Here is a 22,671-nt window from a genome sequence, read left to right on the forward strand (position 1 = left end):
CAAATGCCTTGCTGCTAGCCCAGTACAAATTGCAGGCAATACACACATGATATACAAAGAAGGTGCTGCCTTCTTTCTTATGAAATATTATCAGCGAGATCTGAAGTGGAGCCTGCGCACATGATGTTGAGGGGGCCCGGCTTGTGTGCCTCTGCCCCATCCTCACTTTGGGCCATTTTCTGCTCAGACTGGATGCCTAAAGAGAACTAGGTGGATACTTGCATTTTGAAGACCTGGCTGTAGCTTGTTCCCTATCTTGTGACATTTTGGTTAGACTAATAGAGGTACTGCCCTACTATGGAATGTTTTGTCTGTGTCATTCTTTTTAGATTTCAGACATATCCAAGATGTTTGCTGTTGCCACCACAGAATCCTGGACTTGGTGAACCTCAGTCTCATTCAGCATGGCATCCCCTGAGTTCCTTTTCCTTATGAAAAATAAATCAAATGCAAAATCTTTCTTGGGAGTGGACTCTGTAGATGGAGCTCTTCAGACAAAGATAAGATTGACAAGGCATTATCAGCATTACGTTTCTAAAGATAGTTTATAGTAGTTTGTTCAACCAGGCATTTCCCATATATTCTCCATAAATTCAACAGTATCGTGTAGGACTGCTAGTATAGTATAATACAGCATAGTACAGTGTCAAGTACTGGAACATTTACATTATATTATTGTTATTATTTCAGAAAGAATTCATTTTTTAAAGAAGGAGGAGCAAGAAGTCAAATACTTACAAAGCCATATTCCAAGTCCCAGCACCAGCAGTAATTGAAAAACCTGACAAAGACAGCTTTTAGGAAATCACCAATTAAAATTGTGATGTAGGTCGTCACAGTGTCAGAGACAGTCAGCCGCACAAATTCCTGCAGAAACAAGGTTTTCTTTTTTAGAAGCAAAGGGTTGGGTTGTTTCTTTATTGAGAGCGTTGGCAAACGCCAAGGAAGCGACACTGCTTATCCTCCTGCCATTCACTCCTCTTGTTTGAAATGGGCCATTGGAACACTTAGAAGAAACTTAGGAGGACTCTTACATTGTGCACGCATGCTAAATGGGGAGCAGGATGCTGTCCTAAAGTGTTTTGTCAGCAGAATCATCTTGAATCATCTTGCCCATTGCCTCCCAGACACCTTTTGCCCCTCTGTAAAATTTCAGAAATACAGTGTTCAGAGCATTCCCCAGGTCCTTTGCCCACTTTTTCCAGAGGGAAAGGATTTATTAAAGGAATAGTCATGTGCAGGAAAAGAATTTCCAGGGGGCAAGCTGTGTTAGTCTGTTGCAGCAAAAACAACAGGCTTGTGCACTTTAACGGTGCCACAAAGCTCTTGGTTGCTTAGGGAGGAAAGTGCAATCCATGTGTAGATAGAGACTGATTACACACCATACATTTTAATGCACATTTACATCATATTTCTCTCCCCCCATTGAATCCTGGGAACTGTAGCTTACACTCTCACAGAGCTACAATTCCCAGCACCCTTGACGAACGACAGTTCCCAGTATTCCTTGGAACATGCTTTAAATGTATGATGCATACACAATATGGGAATATCACCTGTTTGCTTGTGATTGTTTATTTTTTAAAAAAATTACTACCCACACTTTGCAAAAAAATAATCCCAGGGTGGGGTACAGTAAGAATAACAATACAGTGGTACCTCAGGTTACATACGCTTCAGGTTACATACGCTTCAGGTTACAGACTCTGCTAACCCAGAAATAGTGCTTCAGGTTAAGAACTTTGCTTCAGGATGAGAACAGAAATCGGGCTCCAGCGGTGCAGCAGCAGCAGGAGGCCCCATTAGCTAAAGAGGTGCTTCAGGTTAAGAACAGTTTCAGTTTAAGAACGGACCTCCGGAACAAATTAAGTACTTAACCTGAGGTACCACTGTACAATAATAATTTTAAAAATTGAAAAATATAAAATACCAAATTCTGATACAGAAGGAAAAATGCACATCCTTGGCTAATTTTACTGTGTGAATATATCCAAATATGCTACCTAGCTCAGGCACACTATTAAATGGAATCCCTTTCATCATTGTGAAGACTTAAGTGGATGTTCCCAGTCATTCATTCTCAATCTGCTCTAAACAACTAGGAAAGAGGTCAGGGTTTTGTTTCTCATATATTCATATTGTATATTTCATGGTAAAAAGAGCTTGATGCATCCTGGGAGATAGCCCAGCTGTGATATCATGACTTGTTTAAGACCATGCAGTAAAGGTTGAGAGGGAATTATAGACTAGGCCTCCTCTGGCCAAACCAAATAATCCACCCACAGGAGGGCATGTCTCCATCTACTGGGTTTCCCTTAAGTTTGTGGTTTGTGTTGCTGCCCCCTGACACTACTACAATCACAGCTGAGGTAGAGATCAGGGATTTGGCTGGAGGAGGAGGATTGTAATTCAAGTCAGGAAGACTTTCATGACTCAGTGATTTAGTAACGCTGCCAAAACACAGAGCAGTCTCGTTGCAGACCCCAAATTTCGAACCATAGATCTCCTCTATTAGAGTGAGCTGCGATTTCCACCCCACTCCAGACTAGGAGGAGGCTGATGCTCCCAGAAATATGGGTTCATCCACGTCTATTTCTTGGGGCCAGGACTTGGAATCAAAGCAACAAAATATCCTTCCTCCTTCAGATTCCGGGCTGAAAGTTAAGTCTGTGAGGTCAGAATGTATTAAGAATGAATACTCTAGTGAGAATCAGCAAGCAAGCATCGCTCCAGAAGCTTTGGGTGTTGTTGTTTTTTCCAAAATGGCTTTACCTGACCAACCATTGTTTCCCAGCAGGGGCCTCTCGGGACATCCGCAAGGCTCACGTGGGGGGGAGGGCCAGTGACGTTTTCAGGGAGGGTCCCATTGTACAAGTTGGTTAGCCAAATTGTCATGTTCTGCCTCACAATCTTCTCTTCTTCCAGCTGGGAAAAAGAAGATGTTTTTCAACAGCACAAATCAAATTACACAGAGGCTGCAGCGAGGGGTAGGGGGGAATGCGGTAGCTACAGACCTGGCTAGAAACCAGAGAGTCCAATGTTTAGATCATTATTTATTAAAAATTTATGCCACTTAATATAATAAAAATCTCTATGTGGTTTACATAAAGACAATAAAAATATAACAACAGACAATAATATTTCATAAAAGTGAAATAAAATGGAACACAACTATATATCAAAACAGTGTATAAAACATAATTAAAAACTAAGAGCCAGATTCCAGGAATGGCTGGGTAAACACAGAGGTCTTTAAGAAGCATTTCAAAGTCATTGCTGACTCCGACTCACAAACCACCCAAGGGGGGGCATTCCTGGGAATACCCACTTCCATGCTGTTGCCAGGAACAGCCAGGGCAATTCACTGGTCCTGGAATGACCAACTAGATCTCCTTGGAAGGCATTCAAGATTGGCTTCATCTTGACATGAGGAGACAAACAACTAAATGTCCTGGTCCCAAGTTGTTTAGGGCTTTTGGGTCAGTAGCTAATTAGTGTCAATCGTTAGACATCATTTCTCCAATGAACCCAGTAGGTGGCCTTAAGCAAGCCACTTTTGCTTAGACTGACTTATGACAGAAATAACAGTATTCACCACAACCTTACAGGGGTGTTGTAAGAACCAATGAGATAATGTGTGTGAAGCATCAACACCAAGGTGGTCTGGCCCGCAAGACCATTTTTGGCAGCAACATTCAAGAAGAAACATCTTAAACACTTTAAAAAAATATTTTTTTTGGTCTCGTGTGTTGTTAACAGAAGCACATACATTATTAATTGTGTAATGCAGTGGTTTTCAACCAGTGTGCCGTGGCACCCTAGGGTGCCTTGAAGGATGGTCAGGGGTGCCGCAGGGGTGTCCCTCTTTCCTTCCCTCCCTCCTCTGAAGCCCTCTTGCATCTCTGCCTCCCAAAGGCTTGCACAGCTGGTTATTGCAGCAGCCCTGGCCATAAGCTCCGCAGGCGGATGTTGCCTCTGGGAGGCCCTGCTCTTTGGGGCTCCCAAGGAGAAGGAAGAGGAGAGGCGGCTGAGGGAAGCTGTTCAAAAAGGGCTGAGGGCTGCCAGCTCTGCAGGCAAGGGGGGACCTAACTGGGCTCCTGAGCCCCACAAAGGAGCCGCAGAAAGAATATAGTTGGTCAAGGGAGCCATGAACTCAGAAAGGTTGAAAACCTCTAGTGTAATATATATATATAATACACACACACTCTCTTGTGGCTCACTTGGTATGAAATGTTGGACTGCCCTGATCTACACTATATAAATGTACTATGGTGGTTGTTGTTGTTACTACTAACCCCCCCCCCCCGTAGCCTTTCCATTTTAGCCACACAGAAATAGCTAAATACTTTAGAGGAAGGTGGGGAGGTGATTTTCACCAACTGAGCCTTGCCCTTCCTGCTCCCAGTTCCCTGAAATGGGTGGGAGGCCCTCCAGGACAGTGTGGGCAGGTGAACCAGCAAAACCCACCAGTCCTTTCCTCCCGTGGGTTTTGGCCCCTTCAACTACACCAGAAGCGGTTTAGTCATGCTGGCCACATGACCCGGAAAGCTGTCTGCAGACAAATGCCAGCTTCCTCGGCCCAAAAAGTGAGATGAGCACAGCACCCCATAGTTGCCTTTGACTGAGTTAACTGTCCAGGGGTCCTTTACCTTTACCGTTTACATTTACTGGCAGGAGGGATACTCTGAATCAAACTCCATGTCCCCAAGCCAGCTAAAGTTAGTCATGGTTAATTCCAAAGGAAGCTCACTTGTTCTCTTGGTTTCCATTGGACTTATTTGTGACTAATTTAGCTGGACTGGAATATAGAAGTCAGCGGCGTAGCGTGAGTTGTCAGCACCCGGGGCAAGGCAAGTAATTTGCGCCCCCTAACCCCTAACCTGTCGCCACTGCCAGCTTCTTCTTGCTGCTGCCTGGGCTGGGGTATTTACGGTAAGGTAGCCACGGCGGCAGCGGCGGGTCCGTGTCAGGTGATCTGAGGCGAGTTGCCGCTGGCGCTGCTGCCCAAACGACGCTGCTTGCCCGGAGGAGGAGGAGGGCAGAGAGGCGAGGAAAATGCAACATGGCCCAGCAGCTGCAGCAGCAGCGGCGGCAGCGGGGCTGTGAGGAGGGGCTGCCTGGCGTGCCCTCCGCGGCCCTGACGCGCGGGGACCGCGGTGAGCGCTGAGAGCCGCTGCCAGCTCGTCGGTTCCGCGAGACATGGGGCTCTGCTACAGCCTGCGCCCGAGGCTCTTCGGCGACTCCGGAGGCAGTGAGCGCCCCCCCCCAGATGTTGCGCCCGGTGCGGCCAGCCCCCCCTGCACCCCCCACGCTACGCCACTGATAGAAGTATATCTTTGTAACCTTCTGGAGCTCAAGACTTCAAACTGGAACCTTCTTCTAGAAAGCTGCAAATAAACAGGACATATAAAAATTAGCCAACTTGCCTTGAGATTGATTTCATCCATGAGAGCAATAATAAATGTGTACAGGTTGCCCAGGAAGAGAGCAAAGATGCGCCCCAGCTGCCACCGGAGGGCGATTCGAGGGTGATAGTTTTCCAGAGCACTGATGACATCAAATACAGTGGGACAGAACATTCCCAGGAGGGACATGACCATGTTTACCTGGAGAGGGAGGGGAGAAACAAGTTTAAGAAGTTTACCTATGCTCTCCTACTAGCAGTTTTAGGACATAGGCAGCCACCATAGGGCCCTTCAGCACTGATGTTTTGCATCAGTTCTCCAACTCCCATAAGCTGTAGCCAGCAGAGTCCATGGGCAGACAGGATGGGAATTCCAGTCTACAACCTGAGAGGCATCACTTTAGTACACCTAGTGTACAAAGAAAGTGGATCACCAAACCTTGTAGAATATGGGGATTTCAACTAAACCTTAGGAAGAGCATCCTGATGGTGTCAGCTGTTTAGCAGGAGGAGGCAATGGACTGTCCTTAATCAGAGGCTGGAGAACCACCTCGCAGGGAGCTGTAGCCGTCCATTTCCCTGAACGGGCAGGGTGCGGAGAGGTGGGCTAGATGACCTTTGACGTCACTTCCAATTCTTATGACACTAAAATATTTTCTAGAACATCACTCCTGTGATGCAGGCCGAGCTGGGGGTGCCTAATACCATTCATATTGGCTGGAGGAGAGCTTGCTAAAATGCAGGAACTGCATCTAATGTCATAATGGCCCTCTGAGAAGCAGCTAAGAGGAGAAGAAACCCACCAGAATCTGCAGGGTGGTCATCCCAAATTGGAGCCTTTTGGTTCCTCTAACTGAGACCTCTAAAGAGAGCCCCCCCCAGAGATACTTCTGGGGGACCAGCCCTTTCTATACCGAGGGCCGAACACTCCCTTGGTGTCCACTTGTCAGTGAACATGAGACAGAAAACTGGAGCTGTCTTGGTTCCAGTTTATCCACTTTAAGAAAGCTATGGACTGTTAGTATCCTTGTAGACTTTGGCAGGCTTCTTGTTCAGCTGTGTGGGCATTTCAAGCTACATCAACTACGTAATGTAGTTCCTTAAGGCTGAATCTGCAGTTCCCTTGTCCTCTATTCAGACAAGCTGACTGTGTTTCCTGTTACACTATAGGAATGATGTCAGACTAATATATAAAGTAAAACATGTAACAATGGGAAACGGAGAAGCGAAAAGGAAGAGAACGTAAGTCTTACATTGTAAGGAAATCCGACTGAATGGAAGCTATCAGACCAAAAGTGATATAGTCGGAAATCGTTTCTTCTTCTTTCTTGTTTGCAAGGTAAGAAGAACAAAAAGAGCCTCAACAGTTTTAATCCTAGCAGATGTTGTCCTGCTGCTGTAATGATGGCAGGCCAGTTAAAAAGTGTGTAGATCCAATACTGGCCAGGATCCAAATGGGCTTGCATTTGCCCATTAAGTGAATAGGATGTTTTTTGGAAAGAGCAAACCCTATGTGATGCCATATCATAAACTCCCTCAAGATTTAAGATTCTGTTTTTTATGTGTTTTTTATTTATTGCATAGCCCAAGTTTTTATTTTTATGTATAATTCTTATGTATACTTTATGTTCATGTGTTTTTCTTAGGTGCCACCTGTACTTGGTTGCTTTATTCATAAATCTGAATATTTCACAATCACATAAACTGCTTTTGCCATCCATTATGGGAAGGAGGGAGAGAGAAAGCACAATGCAATTTCTGTACAAAGAGAGAGAGAAGGGGGTAGGAGATGGGGGAGAGAAAGAGAGAAAAGAGATGGCAGGAAAGGGGAGGAGGAAGAAAAGGCGGTGACAGCCAGTCGGATCATTAGGCAGAGTGAGGCGTCTGAAGCAGCAGGTGCTGTGAAACACAAAGTGATGGCAAGATATTGGAGGACAGAGTTGGGTTTGCTGCTTTACAGTGGAGGAGAATATGCTGTCCAGTGTTGACACAAGATTCAGCTGCAAGTATGGTCACTTTTAGTATGTGGAAGTGGGAGCGGCTTTCATCTTGTACTCCACCTCAAGAAGCAAAATGGTGGTGCTGAGTGAGAGAGAGAGAGAGAGAGAAAAGCCTCCCTAACCACTGTTCCGGCCCACCACTAGCATGCAGCCCTGAGTCCAGATGACTCCTGAGGGAATGTGGCTCTCAACAAGGGGGGCAGGATCCCTCACCCCTGCCCTACATCACCCTGCTCGGTAAAGACAACCCAGCCTTCCTACATACATCTGTTTTAGAAAACAAAACATGCTGGTACGAACTTCATTCCTCTCCCACCAGCCATAGTTTTCAAGGCCTTCCAAAGCAAATTGTTGGGATCGCCTCACAACAAAGTAGATGAGGTAGCCACTCCCAGCTAGTGTGCAAAAGGCAAAGAAATTAGCGAGAACCCTCAGGAATCGGGTCAAGTGGACGTTCTCTTCCTTCCGGCTCTCTTGCTCCTCCACAATTGCTTCCTGTATTTGTTACAAACAAACAAGAAAAACATTCATCAGTATTCATGATACCAAGAAGTATAATAGCATTCGGCTAAATTAGCCACCGCCGACCTGGTGCCTGGACTAAACTCTCATCAGCCCCAGCCAGCAGAACTGTTCAAGCCATCTGGAGGTCAACAGGTTGTCCATGAATGCAGACTATTTGAAGATCCGTCTCTGCCAGTATAAGCCTGACCACTCACTGAATTCATAAGGGACAGGGCTTTCCTCCGTGTCCTTCATCCTTCAGAGGCTGGCTGGCTGAAACAAGGAACAGGGAGTCATGGCTGGAGTAGGAAAGAGAGGGTTAATCTCCCCTCCAAGATTGCTGCAATCCACATAGCAATTGGTGTCTTGCAGGGCTAGAATTAATTTTTAAAAAACAAGAGATGTGGCTCACTTTACACATTATGCATAACACGTTGTTTGACCCTGACTCGTGACTAACAGCAGCAAGGTGTTTAATGGGATATGTAAGCAAAGAAACTTGCAACCAACTATATTGTGGCCCAACAAAACTGGGCTGAAAGCCAACCAGCTCAGGCGTCTGCGTTTGCCAGTTCAGTGGTCAGCTTCTGCAGCTGCAGGAATATGCCAGGCATTCTTTTTCCAGGACTCTTCCCTCAGAATCAGTTTGTGTAGTAAGAATCCAAGAACCACCTTCGTTTACAGGCTGTTGACAAGGATCTTCTCATTCACCAGGCCTCATAGATCTCTTCCAAGGCCTTTCCGTCTCTTTTCCCTCCTTTTTTCAGGAAGCCAACCTCCCTCCCTGGGTCAGAGATGCAGCAATCTACCCCAGTATTGTCTACACTGACTGACAGCAGCTCTCCCGGGTTTCAGGCAGGAGACATTTCCAGCCCTGTCTGGAGATGCCAGGGGCTGAAAGTGGTACTTTCTGTCTGCAAAGAGTATATGAACCTCGGTGACATTCATACCTGAGATCAGACTTTATACATTACCTTAAAGCTAGTTGTTATTGATGCAAATTTGTTATCTGCTGTTTCAGGATTGCCAATCAAGTAATCCCAGCTCGTGAACATTTTCCAGCTGAAGTTAAAACTGTTATCATCTCCACCACCATCGTCATGGGCATTCTTTGCCATTCTGAAAGGGGGGGGGGAGTATTTTTTAACATGCTAAAAATGTAATGGGTTGGGCCTAGAGTTGCTCCTCCCCCATCACAGATGGATCTGAGATTCAGCAAAGTCACTCCAAGGGAAGAAACCCCCCACTCCCAGTGCCAGTGCTACCTCCCCCCCCCCCCGTTCAAGAAGATGCTGAGCCCCCCCCCCAGTGGCCTTTCAGAGGGCTGCAGGGAAAGGAGGACTCCACGAGAGCAGCGCCTCCTTCCTCTGGTGCCCCTGGGACTCTGCGGATCTCAGCTCTGGATGCAAACCAATGTATGAAACAGTCCTCAGAAAATCTCAGGAGGGTGGGTGGGGTAAATCTCGCTTTATTTTCTAAGGGCTGTCAACTGATTAAAACATTTTAGTTGATTATTGGTCAAATGCTTCTGACTACCGTATTTTTTGCACCATAACACTCACTTTTTTCCTCCTAAAAAGTAAGGGGAAATGTCTGTGCGTGTTATGGAGGGAATGCCTACGGGTGGCATGCCTACGGATTTTCCTCCTCTAAAAACTCTAAAAACTACATGCGTGTTATGGTCGGGTGCGTGTTATAGAGCGAAAAATACGGTAATTGTTTACTCAGTCAATCAAGTTTAATTAAATTTGCATACTGCCAGAATCTCAATATACAGGTTCTCCTTTAAGAAACTGAGGAAGTATAACTTACAATTTAACAAACATACGTCACACCATTAAAAAAAGAAGCTTTAATTGCATAATCTGCAGGTTAAACAATTCTTGGTTGCAATCCAATGCTCATTTTCTGGAGAGTGATCCACACTGAATAAAGTGGGACCTACTTCTCTATTAAGGAACTTAGGAATCTGCTTTACATCAGAGCGAGCACCTCTGGCAAAGGTCTTTCTCATCACCTGCTACCTGATCCACTGGAGTCACAAGGGCTGTGGGACTTTTTGCATGCAAAGCAGAGTCTCTTCCACTGAGCTGTGGTCCCTCTGGGATTCACTGGACCCAACAGCATGGCCTGTGGCCCTTCTCTGTGTTTGTTTGCGACACCAAGCGGCGTTCCTGCTCAGACATCATTGAGATTCACTGAAATTGTGGAGGAGAAAATGGTGCTCCAAAATGTGACTTTATGCATTGCCACAGTTAGGGTCCTCCAGATTGGTGTATTTTTGTGGGTGTATTCTACAACACATTCTTCACACAATTAATAGCACATTCATTGTGGGTTTATTTTGCCTTATTAGTTGCCAGTTGCTATAGCACACTACTGCTGTCCAGAGGGGCAATAGCACAACAAAAGTGGGACAGAAAACCAAACAAACCCAAGAGCATTTATGAAAAGTTAATTTTAGCAGGAAGTTACAGGATATGTGCTGACTCAGAATGAAGCTGTATGGCCTCCCACGGATGGAATTGAAAGCACATGACTGCCCACAGAGCATCATGAACACAAATAATCAAGAATGCACAATAAAAAGGATGACTGAGGGGCCATTAAGACCAGCAGGTAACTTGGTCAAAGAGCTAAAAAATGGACTGATGGGAATATTGATGGCTGATTTGTACTTTGATAATTTCTGTAAATGTCATACCAATTTCATTCTCCCTTTTCTCTCCCCAGTTGTTATGCCTTTCTAGGTACTACCACAAAAAAAAGAGCCAAGCAAACAAAAAGCTCACAGTTACAGTTGGATTTTGCACTTATCATATTGTTTTCTGTGAAATCATCAACAAGCCAAAGAATATAAGAGGATTTGCTCTTAAGGTTACCTAAATATAGATCAAGATTATCTCGTGGCCAGATGGAAATTGAACACATACAGTGCATGTTCACCCCAGGGTGTTCCTTTTGCTTTGCCTCCAGGGATTGTGCTGCAAGGATTTTTTGGTGGTGGGGACACCCCCAGTGGGTGGCTGGCAGCTACTCAGCTATAATTCCCTGAGAGGATTCAGTAGGAAGATTTTTCACAAATACAGTATCAAAGAAATATTTTTAATGGCTCCCTCTTAACTGGGTTAAAACAAGATGGTAACTTCTGACATGAAATCTTTTGTACCTTAATCAAGCATACTCTGGGAGTGAAGAGACTAAAATAAATGGCTTTCTTCAAGGGTTTAGAATGGGGGTGGGCAACATTTTTCAGTCCAAAGGCAGCATTCTCTTGTGGGGAAGCTTCCACAAGCTGCAGACTAATGGGAGTTGGGCTAGAGACAAAGGAGAGTGGAGTAACTGGTCTGATTCTCACATTTGCACAGTGGGCTGTATCCTGGCCATGCAGACCACGGAACAAAGAGGAATCTGCCAGAGGCAGATTTAGGGCAGCACAACTGGTTCTGCTGCACTGCTCAGCCTCAGTGAGGATGGACCCTGTGCGTGTCAATGGGGGTGCATGCATTTGGGGCTCCCTCACATGAAGGGGAATCCTGGGCCACTCACGAGTGCTCTTCCCATTGAGGAGCCCTACACATGTAGAGCCCATTGTCACAGAAACATAATATAGGACTGACAGGGTGTGCGGCCAGCCAGTGCGATCCCACTCCCTGAGTCAGTGTGTAAGGAAGGGTTGTGCCCACCTTGATTTGAGCATTAAACAGTGGGGAGGGTGTGACATCCTTTAATAAATTACCGTCAGCTAACTGACTGACCTTTCCCTCGCCCTGCCAGGGTCTGAACCTGGGACCCTTAGCATGCAAAGGATGGACTCTATCTTTGCTATATCCCTTCTTCTTATCATGCCTGAAGTGAACATAGAAACCTGCACCTGCAGCATCTTCATTACAGCTGATATATTTAAACATTCAGGGAGGGTGTCCTAGACTGGGGCACTGAATGCAGCAGGAGGCTGGTGCAAAGAAAAGAGAGGGCCAGCCCGCCCAAGGTATTTTGCTTCCTGAGGCAAAGGGCAAGATGGCACCCTACCCCTATTCCATATACAAAAGCTAACCAGACAGGCATTTGAGTCTTAGTTTAACACTGGTAAAGGAATGGTATCTTATCAAAGGGCCTGAGAGCAGCAGGCTAATTTAGGGAATGCAGGGCAGTCTGCATGGCGCACAGCAAAGTTCCCTCCCTGTCTGTCTCTCAGCATCACCAAAGGTTGGGCTGGCCCTGAAACTGGCCAAGCTCTGTGTGTGATTCTCAAAGAGAAAGCACCAGCAAAGATGAGGCTTTCAAGTTTCACAGTTAGTAGCAATGGCCACAAAAACCACTGCCATCTTGTGAACAACCATTTACAATTTATTCCATATTTGGATTCCTAACCATATGTTCCTGTTCTCTTCTCCCCACCATCTCCAGCCCGCAAGGCCAGATAAGGAAGAATGATTGTAATTTCTGAGTGTTACTTAGCACTATGCTAGATGGAACACTTTACAAAAAAAGAAACTCCCTTTGTTACACATTTGTTTCACACATCTTAGCTGTACAGAAAATGTGGTGCTATTTTAGTTTAGGACACCTCTGCCAGACTGTAATTTGTTCCAAAGTGAGTAATAAAATAAACATTTGCTGTAAAATGTTAAATAACAGTAAAGTAGTTGAGGATTTCCTGCTCACCTTCTCCCCGCACCCCAAACCCTACATTCATTAATCCTGCTGTTGAAGGTGCTGCACCAGGGATTCAATACAATCAAATTCAAGAGAAACATCCTTGCCCTCCCCACACCCCAACCTTCCATTTTAGATTGTCATACAGCAACTGGACTTAAGCTGACAATGGGAAATGGTTTAATTTTAATTTTAATTTTTAGAGATTTGGTGGGATCTGTACTAAGAGGGGGACAGGATGGAAAGGGAACCTCATCTGGAATTGATTTTATGCATTTAGCTTTTCAGTAAGTTCTAAATGCCAAGAGCATCGAGGATGAGACAAGAAGGACAGAGTCTGAGCGGTGCAGTGGTCAGTGTATGGGACTAGGGTTGGAGAGTCTCTGCTCAAATCTCCACTCAGCTATGCAGATTACTGGGCAACCTTGAACTAGTCACAATTTCCCAAGCTAACCTACGGTACCTCACAAGGTTTTGTGAAACAAGGTAAGGACAATAATGCATGCTGCCTCAAGCATCTTGGAAGACAAGCCGGGTATGACTGCAATAAATACTAAGTAGAAATACAGATCAGCCTGTGAATATATATTCCATCCTTTATTTCATCAACATCAGAAGAAACTTACGTGCGGATGACAACCATGAAACTGTAACCGATGGACCCAACTCCCACCAAAAAGTAGGAGAGAGGAAGCCGGAACTTCAACCACCCGATTGTTCTCTGGTTATTGTAATAGCCATAGAAGAGGACAGAATACTGTGCAAGACCCTGAAATGTCAACGACAAAGAACAATTTAGATATCTTCCTCTAACTTCAAGCAACAACAAATGCAACTTAAGCACAGGGATACTTTTAAACTGAACTAATTTGACTCATGCATTGAGTTGGGGTCCAAGAAGCTGACACAGAAGAGGAGGGAGGAAGATACAAGGGGAAAGGGTGGTGTGTAGAGCTAGTGAGTAGATGGCAGCCACCTTCTGCCCAACTCCCCAAGCACAACTTCTAGCCAACTCCTGAGGTTGCCATCAAAATAGAAATATTTGGGGGGGGGATTCAAAACACACAATAAATGGTCTCACCTCAAAAAGGATATAACAGAGTTCAGAAAAGGGCAAGCAGAATAATCAAGGGGACGAAGCATCTGCCCTATGAGCAGTTTAGGGAAAAGGTAAGATGGTTGGATAGTGTTCTTGAAGCTACCAGCATGAGTTTGACCAAACTGCGGGAGGCAGTGGAAGACAGGAGTGCCTGGCATGCTCTGGTCCATCGGGTCACGAAGAGTCGGACACAACTAAATGACTAAATGACTAAACAACAACAACAAAGAGGTGACATGAATGAAGTCTCAAAGATTATTCCCGGCATGGAGAAAGTGGACCAAGAAAGGCTTTTCTCCCTCTCATAACACTAGAACTCGTGGACACCAAATGAAGCTGAATGTTGGAAGATTAAAAAGTTCTTCTTTGTACAGAGCAGAGTTAAACGATGGAACTTGCTCCCACAGGACACAGCGATGGCCAACCAACATGGGGAAAAAGTGACTCCTGGCCATGCTGGCACAGCTCTGCCTCTATGGTCAGAGGCCATCCTGCTTCTGAATACCACTTGCTGGGAAATGCAGGAGGGCTGAGTGCGCAGGTGCGCAGGTTCTGCTTGTGGGTTTCCCACAAGCATCTTGTTGGCCTCTGTGAGAACAGGAGGCTGGACTAGATAAGCCACTGGCCTGATCCAAAAGCTTCTCCTTACGTCCTTAAGATGGAGTAGGTTGTAAAGCATATTGAACACAGCACAAATGTTTTTCTCATCATCCATCCAGGTGCTTGTGTAAGAAATACACACAACATTTCATATGTGACAGGCAGCAGATGCAGTATTTCCTAAGTGGAGATTAACCTCTGTATTAGAAACCAACATATGCCCGGGAGTTCATTATATCAATCAGTCACTAGATTTTATTCATGTAAGGGATATAACAGATCAACCCTCTTTGAGATGTGAGACATCTGAAATATTGTGATGGAACTTAAGTGGGGGTGCAGCCTGTGAAAGGCCATGCAGGGCTTTATAAATCAAAACCAGGGCTTTGTGTTGTTTTGGAAAAGCAATACCTAAATCTAATAAATGATATACCACTAGGAAATATTCTGATTTGCTAAATGAAATTACTATTGCTTTCCAAAAAAATATTTTTAAAAAACATATTTTTTTATTAAGGGTGTCTCCCCAGTGTTATTGCTTTCCAAAATTAAGTAATGGGGTGCAAATCTTTGGTGATGGCTGACAAGAAGTAGTGACACAACTGGACAAGGGTTTCTTTGAGTCTTTTAGTTACAACAAACATCTGTCTCCGCTGGAAACTGCTTCTTGAGGTGGGCCAGATAGCCGTAAAGCTTGCAAATGGCCATAATGAATTCAAATCAGACACCAAGAGTTCAGCGTGTGCCCTTGTAATCTGCCAAGGGCCTGCGGATCAATTGGAAAGGGTTTTAATTGACTGTGGTAATGCGGAGAGGCTTAGCCCTCATGCATATATTTCCCTTCCCTTCTGCTGTTTTGCTGCTGGTTATTTCTTAAAAGTAAACCATTAGTAGATTAAAATGTCAATAGGCTAACATCCTTCTGTTTCATTTAATCGCAAGCCCTGCATCTGATGTACTGTGATGGCTAGGCTGCCCGAGACAAGTCACAGACTCTGCCTGCTAAGCCTCATTTGCAATCTTGGCTGTGGTGAAAATGAAATATTAACACATGACAAGTAAATATGACTAGATTTGTGGTATGACTATCAATCCATTTCCTCAGTTTCCTTAGAGCTGACATTGTCTCCACTGGGGGGGAATTATGGGGCTCTTGCGTGGTTCAATTATTTGCAGAACATTGGTGGTGTGTGAAAGACATGGCTGCCCAGTATCCTTTGTTGTTTCTCTTGTACCACTGTCCTAAATCATTATTACCCTGGACTCAAAAGGCACACAAAGTTCTGCTTATCTGTCTCAATCTTTCCCCTCTATTCTCTTCTGACTGAGCAGGGAACCAAATGTGACCCCTTACATTCAACTTACAGGTTTTAAAAAATGCAACTAGCAGTACTGATAATTCTGGACACCACAGAAGACATGGAGGGGGGTTTCACCTTTTCCTTCCCAGCTGTGATCCTAAGGAAAATCCCTCCTCTGAAGGGATTTCCACTGACACCAAGGAGGGAAATCTCTATTGACTCCCATGCAGCTTCAGAGAAGAGATTTTCAGCAGGACTGTAATAAGGGAAGAAAGGGTTACATTTATGCCTGTTGTGACGAGGGATGGATGAATCTCCCATCAATTTCACTTCTCCCAGTTTCTCATTTTTCCCATTTTAAATTCAGTTCCCCACATATCTCTACTGGTTTGCAATTAAAAAAAATCTTTATAAACATTCGTCCACATTTTACTGCAAATTTATTCTAATAAACACACCTTTGTATGTAATTTTTACAATTATAAAGGATTCTGCAAACAATTTCCTCTAAGATTATGCATTCTGTGTTATTTTCACTAATATGTGAATTTTTAGATACACTTTTGCCTAATATATGCTTTCTTGTATTCATGTATTTGGAGATGTGTGAAGTTAGCTGTGTTCCAGTTCACATATTGATTTGAGAATGGCAAATTAGATATTTCACATTAAAATGCTGATAAAATTGAATTTCTCTCTCTGTCATTGATATTAGACTGATTATTCACTTGTTTTACAAAATGGAAATTCAAGGAGATGTACAATGTAGCAGAAAAAATAAAACTAATATAAATCTAAAACAAAATAAAAGCTAGAAACACTGATATACATAAAAAAGCAGTCTAACGCATCCCACCCACCTGTGACTACTCTCAATTATTAGCTCTGGCACTTGATATGAAGGTCATTCCACATCAAATGTCACCCACCATCTCAGATTTTGATGAAATTTGGTGTACACCCTTTCCTTATAGTTGAAATAAACCCCTTACATTTTTTTCCTCTATCTCAAACGGTTTTACTTTTATAGCACTTTGAAGTTTTGTTAAATCTGCGTTGTCTGTCCCTCTTGAGACCCTCAGCATAAGATACCCTTGTGTACATTTTATTTTTTCTCTCCATAACCAATAATCAGATCTCTTTGAAATTTTACACAGAGCTCAATAAAATGATGAGTATTTCAGGAAAAAATAGAGGGGGGAATTAAGGGGGTTTATTTCAACCATAAGGGATGGATGTACACCAAATTTCATCAACATCCGAGACGGAGGGTGACATGACCTCATTGAAATGACTTGGAATGACTCATGAAGCACATTTTCTAAGCAAGCCAACAAGCACAACTGCACATTATAGATGAAGACATATTTAATATGGCCCTTTTACCCCTCCACCTGTCCTTTCTTTTCCCTGGTGCATCATCACTCTGACACAAAAGGCCTTCTCAGCAGGCTGTCTCATGTCAGGTTGGTGCCCCCGTGCCCCCCCCCCACGACTCCAGCAGTTAATTATTCCAGATTTATTGGTCAATTACAAACGCTCTGGCAGAGCTAAATTCCTTCAGTCCTCCCTCGATGATCCAGTTGCCAAAACTGGGCCCCTCCCCTTCCGTCCCCAACAAGGAAGCCCCCACTTTCTTTCTCCCCTTCCCGCGTTTTTTGGCTAGCCTAGTTAATCTACGAGTTTTGGGTGATTCAACGCCCCCCCCTTAATTCTCCTTCTTCCGTTGTGTCCTTATTGCAGCTTCCACACTGCCTTCCTTCACTCTGGGCCTCCCATCAAGTTCCGCTGGTCTCGCTTCTTCTCCCTCCCTTCTCAGTTCTCCCTCTGGGTCTGTGTTTTCACTTCCTGTCAGAGAAGTGGCTCTTCTGACATCTAATACACTTGGATAAGAAATCATAAGGCAAGAGGACAGGGATTTAAAGGCAGACACTCAGAATGTTCACTTTTATTATAGTATTTATTTTGTAGGCAGTGTAAGGAAGAGATTATATCTGTTCTGAATTACTGCTTTTCCTTTCAAAAATTCTCTGCCTTTAATTTGCCAAGATTTCAAAGGAGGAGCACCTTTCATTTTGGAATAATGTCAAAGCAATGTTCACAGCATCAAATATCAACATATGAAAATCAAATATCAACAATAGAAAATTAGCATTAAAACAGAAGAGTAAAAAGTCATATTAAAACCCAAAGGAAGTAGTAATACATCAAATCACAGTTCAATTAAATTATAGTATTTAAGTTCTAGTTTTTGTTATTTTGAAACTTATTTTGGTAGGTTTTTTGTTTTTTTAAGTCTTTAGTATAAATAAATGTAATTTATCTCAAATGTAATTTCCGTAATAGTTTTCACATTCAGTTGTTGGTGGGGTGGGGGGTTAATCTCAATTGCAGGTCCGCATGTTTAAGAAGATTTTCCTATTGTAATCTTGCTCTTGGGAATGGTCTATGTAAGATAGTTCAACTTTGTCCTTTTACTTTCATCAATAATGGAAATGGTGCCATTCTTAAGCAGAACTTCATAATAGTTCACAATGCCCCCATGTGGGGGAAGAACCCATGAGGGGGGCTACTGGCAGGTGCAGGATATCGACACAAGACTCAAAGACACAAGCAGGGGGCAGGCAACTCCATCCCTCTCCATCCCTCCATCTTCATCTCCATGCAATTTAGTACACGAGTGAGACAGGCACTGTCCCTACTGTTTCAGACGCCAGTCAAAACAGATTATTTCAGAAGCACTTTGCACTCTGAATGTCTTAGATGTTTTACATCCTTTCAATTTGAAATTCTTGAGGTTTAAATTCTGGAAGTGAATTTTATGTTTTAACTGTTGCATGCCATATATTTTATTGTTGTAAGCCACTTTGACAGCTACATGGTGAAAACTGGTATATGTTTTAAACAATATTTAAACAAACTTGGATACAGGTCTTCTGGAAAGCTCCCGACAAAGCTCCGACTCCCCTGAGACCTAATGGATTGAAGGGGAAGCAGTTCCCAGGGCAAAGTCCCATCACACTGCTTTGTCCCATGAAGCCAACCAGAAGCTGCTGGTACTGGTTTCTTGGAGAGTGGTTGCCCAGTTTCATGGGGACTACAGGTTTATCTGGTAAATATTTTAAAAGGTCCACTTAGAGGTAAATTGTGTTAAATAAATGCAAATATTTCAGAAGCAATGGCTATAATTCTCCTCATATGCACACCTGAGCTTGTGTGTGCACAGTGAGTTGCACTAGCATGTGCACTGTGATGTTTTTGAATTCTTTTTTTCAAATTGCACTCTATCCCTCCCCCACCCCCCACCCTGCCCTCATCACAAAGGGTGTTTTAAACTCCCATTGATTTTAAGAAGCAGCATGAAATACAGTATGCAGGAGCCACTATTGCCGGGGGGGGGGAGAGATAAATAAAATAATGTATGCATAGATCTTCCCATCACAGATTTATCTTAAACCATGGTTCTCTGCCCATATGGTGTTCTTGCTGGTGTGTGTCTTCCATTAATATCTGCTTAATGTGCAATTAGGTGCCAATTTTGATGAAACATTTTTACTCCACAGAGGAACAGATGTGACCGAGATTACATCACAATGTGAATTTTACATGGCAGATCTGTAAACAGATTATTACATTCCTGCCAGCTCCTGCTCCCAGATCTCTCCTGCAATATGGATTTTTCATTCTGACACAACATTTTTCAGGTATATGCTTCCTTCCACTGAAGGAAAACACTATATGGGAGAAAATTGGCTGTCAAGACTTTGGCTGTTTCCTGGGCATTACAGCTAAGTTCAATATTTGTAATCATGAAGAATAGATGAGAGAATTTCCCTCCATGTTCTCTTCTGTTCTTGTCCCTCCCTTTTTTTCTGCTTGTGTTTCTTTCCTCCTGAATTCGTTCAGGGAAGAAAATGTCTACAGGTTGCTCTCACTGGGTATTGCCTAAGCATGACTAAGACCAGATCCTTCACATTGTGTGGTTTTACATGGTGCTTCTGTGAACAAAACCAAAGGGGCTGCATTCTCTTCATCTGCCAACAAGGGCAAACACCAAGGAACCGACTGAGTAGTTTTTCCCACCCTTCAGTTAAGGCAGATTGCAGCAAGTATTTACTGTAGTATTTACTGGAATTGCAACTGCCTGTCTCCCATAGGAAACGGCTCCCCCACAGCACTTAAACTACTGCAAGAAGTTCCCACGGTAATTTAACATGCGCTATCAAGTCTCTCACTGTAAATCCAACAGTAGCTCTGCTGGAAACAATATCCTTGATCCCAAAGGGTAGAAAAGGCAGTGAAACACATGACTAGGAACTCATTTCTTCAGTACCTTCATCTATCTTTCTTTAACTATCTTGCCTTTGCCTGTTTGCAGGTTTGTTATTTCATCTAAGCACAAAAGGCCAAATGAATCCCACAGGGCAACGCCAGTGAAGCAAATCCACCTATAGTACTTTTATACCTCATGAAATTGGCCAGTGATGGCTCAACATGGTGGCCTTTGGGGATCTATTATATATGGCATGCAAACTTAATAAATATAAAGAAAAATGACCATTTTTCAGTTGCATGTTGAGCTACTCTTCATCTTGCTCACTTTTAACTTACTGTACATGTCAGAAATCCCAGTGACAAGTCAATGCAAGAGCTTATTTCATGACATCAGAAAGTCCCACTGGATCTGGAGTGCCACATTTGATCCCATTTCTCAAAAACAATTCGAATTTATATCTTTTCAATTTTACCTACTTAAATTACGTATCCCAAATTGGTAGTCTTGCCCAATGAACTGCTGACAGAAAACAACATTTCACACCATCAAAACACAAAGCCTAAGGAATGGCTTTTGCAAAGTGCAACTTACACTGAAATCCCACAGAGTGGCAAAGTTCATTGCCGTCGCTTCCTCTGCTCTGGGCACAGTTTTTCTAGGTAAAGTTCCATATGGTTTCCCCATCAATGCCTGTTTTCGCACGTAGGTCAGTCAGAGTTGTAATTGTAAACACAACCAAAACAAAGAAAGAAATCAGCATGAAAAAAACATTGGGGAAGCTCACTTTCAAGGCTATTTCTTGTTTTCCCGCTGCTAATTTTAATATTAATTTTAATGTTTAAATTGTTTTTGTGAAATTACAGCAGGCAAGTGGAGGAGGAGGTAAAGGTAAAGGACTAGTGGTTAGTGCAGGTGAATGAGGGATGCCTCTTTCATAAGGCATCTCCTCTCCATAAGGCAGGGACCAAACAGAGAAAGTGATTCACCAGGGAACCATCTCTAGTAAATATAGACAGAAAACAGGAACCATCTCTGGTAAATATGGACAGTGCATATGCTGCATGAATTAACAAGATAAAAAACGTTTGAAGGACAACAAAAGATCTCTAACAACATTTGAACCCTACTGATTGTAAATGTCAGTCTAGCTCTGATCTTCCTGACAGTGGAATTTTATCCAAAACTCCCAGTCCCCATTGTTTGCTCTGCTCTTAACTTTAACCCATTTTCCTGTGTGACATTTAAGCCTAAAGAGAAACAGCAAAACAGGCTGGGCATATTAATGTAGTTATCCCCACCTCAGGCACCATGACAAGACCAAAAGTCAGTCCAAATAGGATTATATTTATTCCATACATCCATCGCAAAAATATGAAGTAGGAGGCAACAGAAGAGCCAAAATGACCTACAAGACATGAAGCAAGATAAAAGGGCAAATGAATCATTCTTCACCTTTTTTGTCCTTTCAAATAAGATATAAATCAGTATATTTATGCTTGCTTAACACACCACAAATCAGTGGTTGCCACTTTCCCCTCCTAAAACCTAACCATGTATTACTATTGATGTGATCTGGTAAAACCATAGTAAATTATTGCTTACATTGGTATATGCATGGTTCGTATGCAAATATATGTTACAAATTCCAGCAGTCCTTGATATGCAATGTATTTGTTGCTGTTTAAAAGCTACGGAATGAAAGGAGCAATGGTATGCAACAGTGGAGGGGAACTCCAGGCCTGTCTCCCAGGAAGATGAAAATTACTTAATTCTTCTTCTCTCTCACTTACTTTCAATTTCTTTTATTTTCATTTCCCAGGGTATGCAGGCTGTCCGAAAATTCTCAAAATCACGTTGAAATTTCATCCATTTCTGAAATAAATATTACAAAAGCAAAATAGGACGTTAGGACAATGAGAAAAGAATGAACACTTTCAACTAAAAATCTGTCTGTCGATCTTTATGCTTGCTTAACACACCTCTGTGCTTCCAAAATCTGTGTGCACTCTAGGTTGTTAGAGTGGCGTGTTTCTGTTGAAGGCACGGGAAATGCAAATGTGTTTCCTGTCCTACACTCTTCTGTCTTCCACATCTTTCTGCAGCAAGCTGATATGTTAGTGTCCCCATCTTCCTACCCAAGGACTGCCTCTCTCGGTGTGAACAAGCATGGACCCTGCATTTGCCACATGAAACCCTTCTCCACTTCCCCCTTGCAAGGCCGGTGACACCAGAGCAGGGCTTTTACCCAACCATTTGACCCTTTACTTGGAGGGTAATCAAGTATTCCTTGGGCTTCTTTTTGTGCTCATCCTTTTGAGGAGGGGGGGTGGGTTTTGTATGTTTGTAAATATTTGTCAATGAGCATTTTGTCTTCCTGCTTTGGTTGGTTTAAATGTTTCTTGCTATTTCTATTCTTACATTGTAAGTCGCTTTGAGACACAGTCATGTAAAAAGCAATCAACAAGTACAATAAGCAATAACACCTAGGGAAATCTGAAAATCTACATTATATTGAATGGAGGAGATATGAAACAGAAGGTTCTTCAGCATCCTTCCACATCCCACTTCCACATTTATTTCTCTCCATCATTTCAGCTGCACTTCAGCGCCATCCAAATGCCAAAATGATCTAAAAATCTTAATGCCAGAGGTTCACTGAGATTTTTTAATCATTTATTAACTAACTTACATATAATATTTCTAATCTGTGCCTTTCTTGTAGGTTTACTTGGGTCTGCAGCACCAAGTCACACTGAAGCATTGGTTTTAATATGATTTCAGCCTATCTGTATTTCTTTAGATTACTTGCAGTATCCTTTCCCTGAGCA

At 43.2% G+C, this 22,671-nt stretch overlaps 2 protein-coding genes across 2 annotated transcripts in view; one reads left to right on the forward strand and one right to left on the reverse strand.

Moving 5' to 3' along the window:
* ALDH1A1 (aldehyde dehydrogenase 1 family member A1) overlaps positions 1-22,671 on the forward strand; it is a 203,120-nt gene that overhangs the window by 89,935 nt on the left and 90,514 nt on the right. The window lies entirely within an intron of this gene.
* The window catches only part of TMC1 (transmembrane channel like 1), a 51,418-nt gene that overhangs the window by 10,986 nt on the left and 17,761 nt on the right, over positions 1-22,671 (reverse strand). Inside the window, exons 6-14 of the mRNA XM_053409171.1 lie at positions 21,634-21,715; positions 21,142-21,248; positions 20,435-20,533; positions 13,194-13,336; positions 8,883-9,027; positions 7,705-7,899; positions 5,427-5,606; positions 2,773-2,925; positions 739-867 (exon numbers count right to left, since the gene is read on the reverse strand). Coding sequence (XP_053265146.1) covers positions 739-867; positions 2,773-2,925; positions 5,427-5,606; positions 7,705-7,899; positions 8,883-9,027; positions 13,194-13,336; positions 20,435-20,533; positions 21,142-21,248; positions 21,634-21,715 — 1,233 coding nt within the window. The remainder of the gene's footprint in view (positions 1-738; positions 868-2,772; positions 2,926-5,426; positions 5,607-7,704; positions 7,900-8,882; positions 9,028-13,193; positions 13,337-20,434; positions 20,534-21,141; positions 21,249-21,633; positions 21,716-22,671) is intronic.

Source organism: Podarcis raffonei, chromosome 11, assembly GCF_027172205.1.
Source record: "Podarcis raffonei isolate rPodRaf1 chromosome 11, rPodRaf1.pri, whole genome shotgun sequence".
Taxonomy (NCBI): domain Eukaryota; kingdom Metazoa; phylum Chordata; class Lepidosauria; order Squamata; family Lacertidae; genus Podarcis; species Podarcis raffonei.